This window comes from Alosa sapidissima, chromosome 14 (assembly GCF_018492685.1).
Source record: "Alosa sapidissima isolate fAloSap1 chromosome 14, fAloSap1.pri, whole genome shotgun sequence".
Taxonomy (NCBI): Eukaryota; Metazoa; Chordata; class Actinopteri; order Clupeiformes; family Clupeidae; genus Alosa; species Alosa sapidissima.
The window spans coordinates 18,091,882-18,103,776 of NC_055970.1; the positions used below are offsets into that span (position 1 = coordinate 18,091,882).

The 11,895-nt window shown below is 50.8% G+C and overlaps 1 protein-coding gene across 5 annotated transcripts in view; it reads left to right on the plus strand.

Annotated features, from left to right (window-relative positions):
• The window catches only part of efl1 (elongation factor like GTPase 1), a 73,524-nt gene extending 63,075 nt beyond the window's left edge, over positions 1 to 10,449 (plus strand). For 2 of the 5 annotated variants that reach the window (XM_042061875.1, XM_042061876.1), the window contains exon 20: positions 4,856 to 5,974. In XM_042061875.1, the coding sequence (XP_041917809.1) occupies positions 4,856 to 5,044 (189 nt within the window). In that variant the 3' untranslated portion in view covers positions 5,045 to 5,974. Of the gene's footprint in view, positions 1 to 1,703; positions 1,745 to 4,855; positions 5,975 to 10,418 lie in introns of those variants that run through there. The other 3 variants (XR_006022345.1, XM_042061878.1, XM_042061877.1) reach the window with 3 other exon arrangements.
• The last annotated feature ends 1,446 nt before the right edge of the window (positions 10,450 to 11,895 follow it).

Consider the following 11,895-nt stretch of genomic DNA (forward strand, 5'->3'; position numbering starts at 1 on the left):
CATCACTCTCAATTTGGTCGCCTTGCGGGTGAGGTGGGTGGTGTAAATGTCCTTCAGGGAGGGGAGTGTGCCTCCCCCCGGTGCACTTCAGCCGGGGCGTGTTTGATCCGCCACGCAACTGTGCCGACACACACACATGATTTGATTGAATTGTTCGCCTTGGCACTTCCAGGACATGTTTGCCTTGCTCGGGGAAAGGTAATTGAATTGCGCATCTAATTCAAACCTTACCCGGGCTATTTCGAAGCCCGGCCAAGTTTTGGAATCCTTTAAATGTGGCCTTTGTGCGGTGAAGAAAGGGCTCCTTATGTGAAATTCTTCTGACTTTTGACGTGAGACACTGCGAGCTGAGACCTGTATTTGTGTGTGTGTGTGTGTGTGTGTGTGTGTGTGTGTTTGTATGTGTCGTGTGTGTGTGTGTGTGTGTGTGTGTGTGTGCGGTGTGCGTCTGTGTCCCAAGGAGGTTATGCATTAACCCCTCCTCCCCTCACGTTAGGAAACTGCTAGTGTCAGCTCCTCCAGCTCCCTCTCCTTTTTTAATGGCCCCCCACCCCTCCTCTCTCTCTCTCTCTCTCTCTCTCTCTCTCTCTCTCTCTCTCTCCTCCAAGCGCTTCTCCTTCTCCTCTGCCTGCTCTAAGGCCATCCAGCACGGCTCACTGTCTGCGGCGGACAGCTCTCTAGGGCACTCCTGCTCGCTCGCTCGCCCGCCCGCTCGCTCCGCTCGCCCGCTCCCTTCCACACTAGCAGATATGTTCAACAACAACACGCCAAAGTGGATCCAGGTGGGCCTTAGGTCTCTGCAAAACAGAGCTCTTTATTAGCAGCCCAAGCTATCTATTTTTACTGAGGCTTGGGAGCCACATCTGGACATCATTTCTGCCTCCGGAGAGGGTTCAACAGGTTTGAGTCAATCTTAGTTTGCCATCAACTCGTTAAACTAATCATCGGATGGGCACCACGTGCGTTAAACTGGCAGTCTCATGGTCCTGCCCCTCCCAAAATGTGACTGGCTGGTTTGAATATTTAATACCAACGGATGTGTTTTTCTCTCCGCTGTTTAACAATGAAGAAAAGCTCCCACTCTCCTCCAAAGATGCTTAGTTGGAACATCTGTTGAGAATTGTGGGTATACGTTAAATTATCGATTCAAGGTTGGCTGGGGCCACCCGCGGCCTCCTGCTCAAGCCATTAGGTGGATAGTGTTCAGCCTGGCTGACATGTGTCAGAGCTGGGGGGAAAAAAACAACAGAGTTATGATGAGCTGGAGGATTATAACTCCCGGCTCGACTCAACTGCCCCCCCCCCCCCCCGACATGCCCTGATTTCAGCCGCCCTTCCTCCGCACACCCCCCACCACCTCCACCACCACTTCCCTCTCGCTCTCATCGTTGAGATCTTGAAAAAGTGACGAGGTGCCAGTAGCAATAAAAACAGCAATTAGACAGCAGGCCAATAGTCTCGTCCATTTATATTTTATGAAGTGCGCCGAGGGCTGAGGCGGAGTGCGTCTCGGAGATGTGTGATGATTCATTTTTCTTGCCCACCCCCCCCCCCCCCCCCCCCCTCACATGCCTCGACCCACCGTACCACTTCAGCCCAGCCTGTCCTGTCTTGTGTACCTGACTTGAGTAATGCTGCATTTCCCTGGCGCTGTCTACTGCAGTTCTTCACCCCTTCCCCCCCTCCTTTATGTTTTCACACAGATTCCGGTGCCTGTCTCAGCCATGTTCTTGTCACAGTTCTCGTGAGTCCCCCTGTTTCCTGTGTTTTTTTTTCCTGAATGTGGGGAATATATATCCCTTCCCCACACACCCAACCCGAGACACAGTCAACATCAGAGCCTCTTTGTGTGCCTTCTCTCCGGTGTACAGCATGTCAGCTTGTGGTCTGTCATGCCCTCTGTCTGAGTGCCTCTCTCAGTGTGTCCCTGACTGTCTGTCTGTTAGCGCAGCTCTGCTGACAGTGTTAAGGCTGTGCTGGCTGGCTCTGCTAACAGTTGCTAAGGCTGTGCTGGCTGTGCTGGCTAGCTCTGCTAACAGTTGCTAAGGCTGTGCTGGCTGGCTGTGTTAACAGTTGCTAAGGCTGTGCTGGCCTGCTCTGCTAACAGTTGCTAATGCTGTGCTGGCTGGCTCTGCTAACAGTTGCTAAGGCTGTGCTGGCTAGCTCTGCTAACAGTTGCTAAGGCTGTGCTGGCTGGCTCTGCTAACAGTTGCTAAGGCTGTGCTGGCTGGCTGTGTTAACAGTTGCTAAGGCTGTGCTGGCTGGCTCTGCTAACCAGTTGCTAAGGCTGTGCTGGCTGGCTGTGTTAACAGTTGCTAAGGCTGTGCTGGCTGGCTGGGTTAACAGTTGCTAAGGCTGTGCTGGCTGGCTGGGTGCGCATGCTGGGAGGAGAGCAGGAGGCCAACCATGCGTCGGCCCCGGCTAGCTGCGGAGTGTGCCGTGTGCTCATTAGCTGTGGGGCGATTAGACCTGGCCCCAACCTATCCGTGACACGTCTGGCTTCCATTTTGACACATGCACATGCAAACACACACACACACACACTCATGCTCACACTCACACTTTTGCTCTTGGGGGCCCGGGCCTAATCATAACCAAGCCATGGACTGGGCTGAAGTGGTCAGTGTTCCAGGGCAGCTTAGCGTAATTGGGCACAGGACACAAAGGCGTTGTTAATAAGCGGTTTGGTGTTAGTGTGTGTGTGTATGTCTATGGGCCATGTGTTGATGAATACATGTGTGCGTGTGTGTGTGTGTGTGTGTGTGTGTGTGTGTGTGTGTGTGTGTGTGTAGGCCAGCTGGTGCCTGTATGTGGATATGGGTTTGTGTGTGTGTGTGTCTGTGTGTGTTGTGTGCATGAGTGTGTGTGTGTGTGTGTGAGTACGCGTGCACAAGTGCTGCCCTGTTGTGGCTCACTTACGTCCGAGGCTTCTGCCATGCAACATGAAGCCGTGACCATGGGGACACTGCTTACATTTGACATGCGGCCTCCTGTCAGTCAGCATTAGGTCTGACCCAACACACACACACACACCCAACACACACACACACCTCCTCGCCTCGCTCATTAAACAATTCTGTCCCACATTTTTACTCCCATCCCCCCTCCTTTGTCCAACCATTATGGTAATCATTGGCCATTCGAGAGCCACAGAGGTGCGGCAATTAGGACACCGCTGAATCGAGTGGAGTTGGGGCTTAACTTGAGTCCAGGACTGTCCGGCCGGCTGCTCGATGCACGAACGAGAGCGTGAGCGTGACAGTGACAGTGCTCCCCCTTTGTCTCAGGGAGTTGTGTTTGTGCTTGTGCTGCCGTTGCTTTATGGAGCATGTTTGCATGATGTAACATGCTTGGACAGCGACGACCTCCAGGAGCAGAGGCTATTGTTTGATTGTTGGCCAGAGAGAGGGGATATGACTGAAGTGGATGTGTGTGTGTGTGTGTGTGTGTGTGTGTGTGTGTGTGTGTGTGTGTGTGTGTGTGTGTGTGTGTGCGTGTGTGTGTGTGTGCGTGTGTGTGTGCGCGTGCGCATGTGTGTGAGAGAGAGTACGCGTGCACATGTGTGTGTTTTGTGTCCATCCTCTCCCTTGAGGATTATGTGTGTGAGGGGGGGGGGGGGGGGAGGAGGTTGAGGAGTGGCTAGGGAAACGGCTATGCATTCAGAGTGAATGAAAAGTGCCTCGTCACCGCACCGCGCTCCATGCCTCACAGGAGTCCGCGCTAGGCCGAGCCGAGGGGGACAAAAGCCTCTGAAAGGGGAGCGAAACCCAAGCCAGCCGTGCGAGGAGAAACTCCCAGCGCCCAGAGAGAGGAGATTTAATCAAAGGCCAGCGCTTGACAACCATCAAGCACCCCCCCCCATGCCCTCCACCCACCGCTTAAAAAGCATGTACATTCAATACGAGGTGCGGTTGGAATTGTAAGGCTCCTCTTTACCCCCCCTCCACCACCACACTATCCTCCCAAAGATCTCCAGATGCATTGTGACATGCTCCTCAAAAAGCGGTGCCCCTCTGTTGATTGTGCTTGCGGTGGACGCCTCCCCCCCACCCCACCCAACCCCTATATTTTTCTACTATAGTTGGAAAATCCATGGCTGTTGTTATCCCTGCCATCTGTCCTGGGGAAAGCAGTGGTGAGGACCAGGTGGTGGTGCTGGTTACGGGCTCTGGGGTGGGGGGGGGGGGGGGGGGGGGGGGGGGGGGGGGTTGGATGCGGTGGATGGGGGGGGGGGTAATCGGGTCTGGTACTGTAATTGTGCTCCCTGGCTGTTGTCTAATTGTGAGGTCATGGCATGGCGCAGGGAGAGCTGTGTGCCACCTCCACCCCCGCACGCCTCCGTCAGCCCCTTCAGCGAGAGGCATTGCCTCATCGCCCAGCAGCAGCCTCTCTCTCTCTCTCTCTCTTTATCCCTCTCTCTATCTCTCTGTTTCTCACTCTCTCCCACTCTCTCGCTCTCTTTCTTTCAGTGGAGCGCACAGTCGTGCGGCTTTACATAATGAGCTGTCTGTGGCCCGGCGGGGGCTAGGGGCAGCCCTCAGCAGCACTCCACTATAGGTTTCCCATTGTCATGACACCAGACAGATAGAGAGAGAGACTGAGAAAGAGAGGAAAAGTGATAGAGTCAGGCAGTGGAGAGAGAGAGAGAGGAAGTCGGTGACTTCCAATGCAGTGTTATCAATGTATCAATGTTACCCTTGCTGTCTCATCTCAATTTGTTATTGACTGTGTATCAAGCAGACTGTATAACAAACAGTTTTTAATTTCAATTAAATGTAATGTCACCTCAGTTGCCCTTACAATTATGTATACTCCCCAAAGCATTGACACGTGTTTGTGTTTTCTGTGACTGCAGGTGATCGGCAGCGACCCGTTCTGGGTCCCCACCACGGAGGAGGAGTACCTGCACTTCGGCGAGAAGGCCGACTCGGCCAACCAGGCACTGAAGTACATGAATGCTGTGCGTCGGCGCAAAGGCCTCTACGTGGAGGAGAAGATCGTGGAGCACGCGGAGAAGCAGAGGACACTGAGCAAGAACAAATGATGCACTCCTTCACTTCCTCTCTCCCACTCTCTCTGTTTCTCTCTCTCTCTCTCTCCCTCTTGTGTGCTCACTCCCCCCATTCGTTCCCAGTTGCCCTCAGTGGTCCTATCTTAGACTTGCAGTTGGTCAGCCTGTAATACCACCACCGCCTGTAATACCACTACCGCCCCACTCCAGTACCTGCACTTGTGTCTGCCACAGCTAAGAGAGACTCCTCCTGGATCGTTTCTCCCCAAGTCAGTCAGAGCTATTTATTTTAGAAAAAACATCACGATAATAATCAAAAAAGACACGGGGGCTTTAGTGTGGTGTTCCTAGCAGGTGAGTTCTAATGGGAAATGTTCCGCCTTATACCTCCACAGCTTCCACAGGAAGTGTGTGTGTGTGTGGGGTGTGGGGGGGGGGGGGGACGGGGGACGGGGGACGGTGGGCTCGTCCCCACATTCGCTTATATTAGAGATTCTCCATGGGCCATAAAAGGCCAATCTCAGAGCCCAACTGGTAATGCCATTCATTGGGGATATTTTGCTTGAGAGAGCGGGTTACAGCCGTGCATAATTTTGAGGGGTGTCGTTCCTCTCAAAGCACACTTTGGATTCGAGTGGAATGGCTTTGAAATGAATTCTGCCGCCTCCCCATCGAATTTCATTACACGCACCCTAAAGACCAGAATTTAATTTAGAAAAACACCAACATGATGAAATTGGGAAATTATGGCTGTTTTAATAGTTTTGGGGGGGACAAAAACCACACAGGCGTTTATCGAGTATTCCCTACTGTGTGGGTAGGTAACATTGAAGGCAATTCTCTGTTTCTCACTGCAGCAGACTGATCAAAAGCTTAAATAAATTCTCATTTCCTTATTTTATTTATTTTATTTTATTTTTTTTTTCAAAAAGGTTTCTAATAAATGAATACAACTCAAAAGGACATTGACATCCGTCTTGTCTTCTTTTTCCAAGTTGCTCCTCACTTGATGTCATTAACACAGCACCTCTCTCAACAACTCCCCCCTTTTCTTTGTTCCGCTCAAACACCAGGTTGGCCCCTCCGTGAACGGCTGAAGACTTCCTCGCTCAACTCAGCTGAACCCGGGCTGAGCGTTGTTTTTTTTGGTGCGCGGGTGTGCTTCCCTCCATTGGTGTGCGTACGCCCAGGGTCAAAGCTGCGATGTGCCTGTGGGTAATGACCTCCGCGTTGCATTTAGATAATGGGTTTAATTTTGCGGAACCGATGGGTTTAAATTGCAGAGTAGACAAAGCCCAGAGATAAGGGTGTGATGCGGCAGATAACGGCAGAACAGATGTAAATGGGAAGCTCTGCTGTGATTTAATGCTGATTAAACTGCAGCCCTGTCAGCGCACAGACCCATGCTCTAGCTTGACACATAAGCATACTATTCTCTGGAACAATGCAGCTCCGGCTCCCTTGGTCTCTCTACTAGTTCATTTTGACGTATGTGTCTGGAATAGGAATAGCTTCTGTAATCCTAATGATTGCCACAGAACAATCGTCTGAAAAACAATGCTTTGATAGGGCTGTAAAAATCTGCACAACAACAAGATGGTAAGAACAAAGGAAAACAGTTGAAGCCTTTCATAACACCCCTGCATATAAAATCATGTAGAAAATTTGTATATAAAAAAAACTTAGATAATCTGTGTATTAAATAATGTGGATAATCTGTCATTAATAGTTGAAGACCTAACTGGAGTAACTAGGGTGAATAACTGGTGACTTTGTCTCGGTCGGTCGTTTTTTTTTTTGGGGGGGGGGGGTTAGGGGCTTGTTGCGGCTGGCTGACAGGCATGTCTCCTGTGGACGGTGATCCCGGGTCAGTATTGATCAGTGTGACTGAGTCACCCCCCCTCCGCCTGGGCCCCTCAGGGTCCAGAGGAAGGATATTAGGGCCAGAGGAGATGGCTATCTGCTGGACGAAAACAAATAGGACTGGAGTCAAGAGCCATAAGGGGAACCTGACAGACAGAGAGAGGTGGGGGGAGGTATTGCCAAACTTGGTCTGTAACATGAGCTCTGCAGGAAAGAGATGAAGCACACACACACACTCAACAGAGAGGGGAGAGGGCTGACTGGTCATTGGTTAACACCCCCATCCGTCAGCAGGCTGGGCAGGTGGCGGCAGGCAGAAGGAGAGACAGGACAGACAGCTGGCTGCCGCTGCTTCCTGAAGGGGAAGAGATTTCACTGGCACGCAGCGCCGCTTTGGGCAAAGATGCCCTCCTCTCTCCCCTAGTGCGATCACCTGCACTAGGCTGCCCTCATCTCTCTCTCTTTCTGTGCTATCACCCGCGCTAGACTGCCCTCCTCTCTCCCCCTGAGCTATCACCTGCGCCAGGCAGGTGGCTCTCTGCTCAGGTGAGCCGTGCCAAATGGAAGCAGTGAACCGCTGGGAGTTAGACATCAGTGCGGGCGGTTAAGGTGGCTTTGTTCCCTGCAGGTGCCTTGAAATGGCCGGCTATCAGTGTCCTCTACTCCTCGTGCCTCAATGACACACACTACGGGCTTTTCCCCCTCTCTGGTCGGCTCTGAGCGGAGTGCTTCTGACTTAACGTGGCGTTTCATGCAATGAGCTTACAGGAAAGTATGTCGTAGGTGACCAGGGCCCGTCAGGCTGCTGCAAATAGTAAGTAGGACACCTATGGTGCAAGCACACACACACTCAGACACATATACACGCTCACACACACACAACTATACACACACTAACATACACACACACTCAGACAGACACACATACACCCACATACACACAAACACACATGCTCAGACACACACATACACACACTCAGACACACATACACGCACTCAGACACACACGCATAAACATGCTCAGACTCACACACACTCAGACATACAGTACACACATACACACACAAACATATACACACACTCAGACACACACACACATATAAACATGCTCAGACACACACACACAAACACACGCATATAAACATGCTCAGACACACACACTGACATACACACACACACACACACACACACACACATATTCAGATACACACATGCCCAGACACAAACACAGTTGCCCTCTCCTCTGTTTGCCTGTTATCAGTTATTTCCCATTTGACACAGGATTGAAATACAGCATGGCATGAAGCATTCTTCACGCTTATGAAATCCTGGAAGCTTTTGTCATGCGGCCCACAAATAACCCACACCACCTTAAAGCACCGCCAGCTCCCGCATCAAGCAGACGAAACATTAGCCTCGGCGCAGGGACATCATCCATACATTATTTATGAATCTGCTAAGCGTTGTCTGGCACACGGGCTCATGGGTAATGATTGAATTGCACACCTATTGAAACATGAGTCAGGTAATGGTTGTTGGGGGGGGTGTCATGTGAGGACAATTCTTAAAGAAAGAAAGAAAGAAGAAAACAAAAGCAGAAAAAGAAAGGGATTGATGGAAAAAGAAAAGCCTTGTTGCTGCTGTTAAACTAATACAGTTACGTACATTTGGGCCAGAACTGAAAGCCCATTTTATGACACTGGCCAACCGAGCGTATTAATCACCGTCTCAGACCATGGCCAGACCAGTGAACAGCCTCCAAAAAGACCTGTCAGCATTTTGGATCCGCAGCACCGTCCCAGAGTCCCACCATGTGTGCAGACGGCATCGCTCAGCGCTCCTGTTAGCCTCCATCCGCCCGGAACCGACCCAGTGGGCCGGTCCATCCGTCCTCCTCTGGTGTGCTGCCGGCCCTCCAGCCGCTGCACAGCAGGTTTTGTCCTGGAGTCTGGACTGTGGGGTGGGTGGGTGTGTATGGATGGGGGGGTCAGGGGGGTTGAGTGGTTGCTGTTCGTCAGACACCGACCACCGGACTGTGGTGAACTCTTGACTGACTGAGAGGATGGACAGAGGGGCCCCATGGAGCATTGTTACAGGCAGGAAACTGTTGGGACTGCATGACACATTTATTCTCCCCCTCCTCACATCATCTGAACACCCCCCCCCTTACTTTCCTGCTCCCCCCCAACCCCCCAAATGTTTCCTTCGCTTCAGTTAAATCGCCCAGCCTGCCTTCAGTTGTAAACAATATGGAGCATAGGTTTCCTTTGCGGATTTCACGATTCAGAGCATGCTTTGCGAGTTATTGTTGTCATTAGTTTTTTACTTTAACAGAGATTATTCCGCAGTGCCATGGAGCCTGTGGCTGTTGAAAGAGTTATGTTGGGTCAGCTATGTGAGAGGTAAACTCGGCGTTACATTAGACACGATTCAAATGGTCAGGAATGCTGAGGAAATCCCTCACGCTTCTTTTTTCTGCACTTCATTTTTTAGCAGAGGATATGCCTGTCAGTGGAGAGGGCTATAAGAAATATGTGCTCATACATTTTTTCTGGATGGTCCTCTCTTTACGGCCACAAACACCAGCGGCCACGGTGTGACTCACTGAGTCAGCTAACGTGAACACACACATCCCTCTTTAGAGTGAAGAGTTATGGCCACTTTACATAACAACATACAGATATGACCAGCAGAGCTCTGAGGTTGTTACATACAGTAAATAATATGTTTTACAAAAGGCTCTGAATGGCTGTGTGTGTGTGTGTGTGTGTGTGTGTGTGTGTGTGTGTGTGTGTGTGTGTGTGTGTGTGTGTGTGTGTGTGTCTTCTCGACTCCCTTCAAAGTGCAGCTTCTCTGATTTCCTTCAAAGAGAAAGGGTTGGGAGGAGGAGAAAAGAAAAAAAATAATTGCCTTTGTTGCCGAGGCTCTTCGGAGCAGAACTACCTCTGGCATTACCTCATCGATCTCTCCTCCTGTTACTAAAATCACAGCCGCCATGATTGGTGTGGGGTGTGTGGGGAGGAGTAGCAGCAATGAGGCTGTGTGTGTGTGTGCGTGTGCGTGTGTGTGCGTGTGTTGATAGAGGTCAGGGGGGGTTGAGGCAGCCCATGAAACGGCCGTGGTCCCTCTGGCTTGGCAGGGAGAGATCACGGTTGCAGCAGATGCTGGAGCTTATTTTCTCTCCACAACCCCCCCTTCCTCCCCACGACAACCCTCCTCCTCCTCCCTTTTCCACTCCCCACAAAGGCTTTTTTGTCTGTTACGCTCGGACCCTGGGGGAGCCTACCTCTGACCCTTACCTCAACTCAAAAGGCCTGTGTTTCCGTTACTTTACATATGGATTATTCTAGAACCTCCCGCCTCCCCTTTTCATCCTCCAGTGGTTCATTAAAAATGGCCAGGAGCATGCTGAGACAATTGGCAGCTAATGTGTTTCACAGAGCCTCTACTCTAGAATGCTTCTCTTCCCCTCCCTCCCTCTGTGTTTCCCTCCCTTTTTCTCTGTGTCTCTCTCCCCTTCCCTCCCTTTCTCTATCTATCCCCTTCTCTCTCTCTCTCTCTCTCTCTCTCTCTCTCTCTTTCTCTTCTCAGTCTGCTCTGAGCAGTCTCCACAGACCCTGCCGTTGCCTGATCCAGTAGATGGTCTGCAGCTATTTTACAGGCTGCTGGATGCTGGACAGACAAGCTCTTAAGCCAACGCCTGTGGGCAGTCTTACAGAGCATAGCATTTACATTATGTTCAGTAGATGCATCTGTTGTTTTACATATAAAATATATATTTTTGCAGTTGTTTTTGTTGTGTTGGACTGTTAGTCAGGGCTTGAAATTCTCTGTGGCACCTACTTTGGTCTGTCCATGTCTGCTGTAGGTCTCCTCTGAGTCAGAGGCTAATTGCCAAATCAGCACACCAGCCCACGGCATGGGCAGCCTCAGTAAGGCCCCTTGCTGCTCAAACCTGTCCATTAAAGGAGCATTTGGTGGCAGAAAGGGAGGGGAAAAAGAAAGAAGGAAAAAAAAAACTCCCACATTTTTTTTCTTCTCACTCCATCTCTGTGTGAGTGTGAATGAAGTGCTATTTAAAGGTGCTGTAGCCGTCCAGCAGTCTCTCTCTCTCTCTCTCTCTCGCTCGCTCGCTCACTCTCTACCCCCACCCACCCATCCGCCTCATGCTGTGCACTGAACAAAGGCCTGCCCAGGCTGGAAATCCCCCGACCGCCTGTGGGAGCGAGCTCCAGCTCTAGCTCCAGTCCCCCCAGGTACATCTGCTCCTGTGACTCATGCTCCAACTTCGCCACTGTAGAGTGTTGCGCTGCGACGAGTAGTCCAATCGAGGTTTTCCGATGTCACAAGTTTCCTGTTTTGCACTCACTTTTTGCTGACTATTTTGCCCTCCTTCTCTCCCACTCTCTCTCTCCCTCGCTTTCACTTTTCTCGGGGGATCAAATGACACCAACCCTGCTCTCATAGGAGGGCATTCCTATGAAAGCCATGGTTATCAAATGTACTCCGTCCAGACTTTTTTTTTTACTCCCAGTGCATGTACAGTGAGTGAAGGACTGGCAAAACATCTTAGGTTTCCATGGTGTGTTTCTGCTGTTACCCTGTCCGTCCATGAATACAAAGGAATTAGTGTTTCTACCCCACACTTCATTTCCTCCATGTTCACCATGTACAAATACTGTTGAGCACTGTACAAAAGCCCTGAAAATATATAGCATGTCATTCCATACAGTACCACAGTGTACGTTTCAAACAGCGGATAAATCCCCTTTTAAGTAAGCCTTAATATAAACTTCCATAGAACACCGAGGACAAAAAAAGTGTGTGTGTTTCATGGCATTTGACCAGAGAGACCTCTGTTTGCACTTTGCTTTGACATGAGAGCAGCCCCTCTCAGCTCTTACCAAGTGTTTGTGTGTGTGTGTGTGTGTGTGTGTGTATAGCCTTTCCATGCCGTCCAGCTCTTAGCAGTGGAGATGACCTGACAGGCTCTGAGGGAGCTGGGTGTGAGCGGTGCGGAC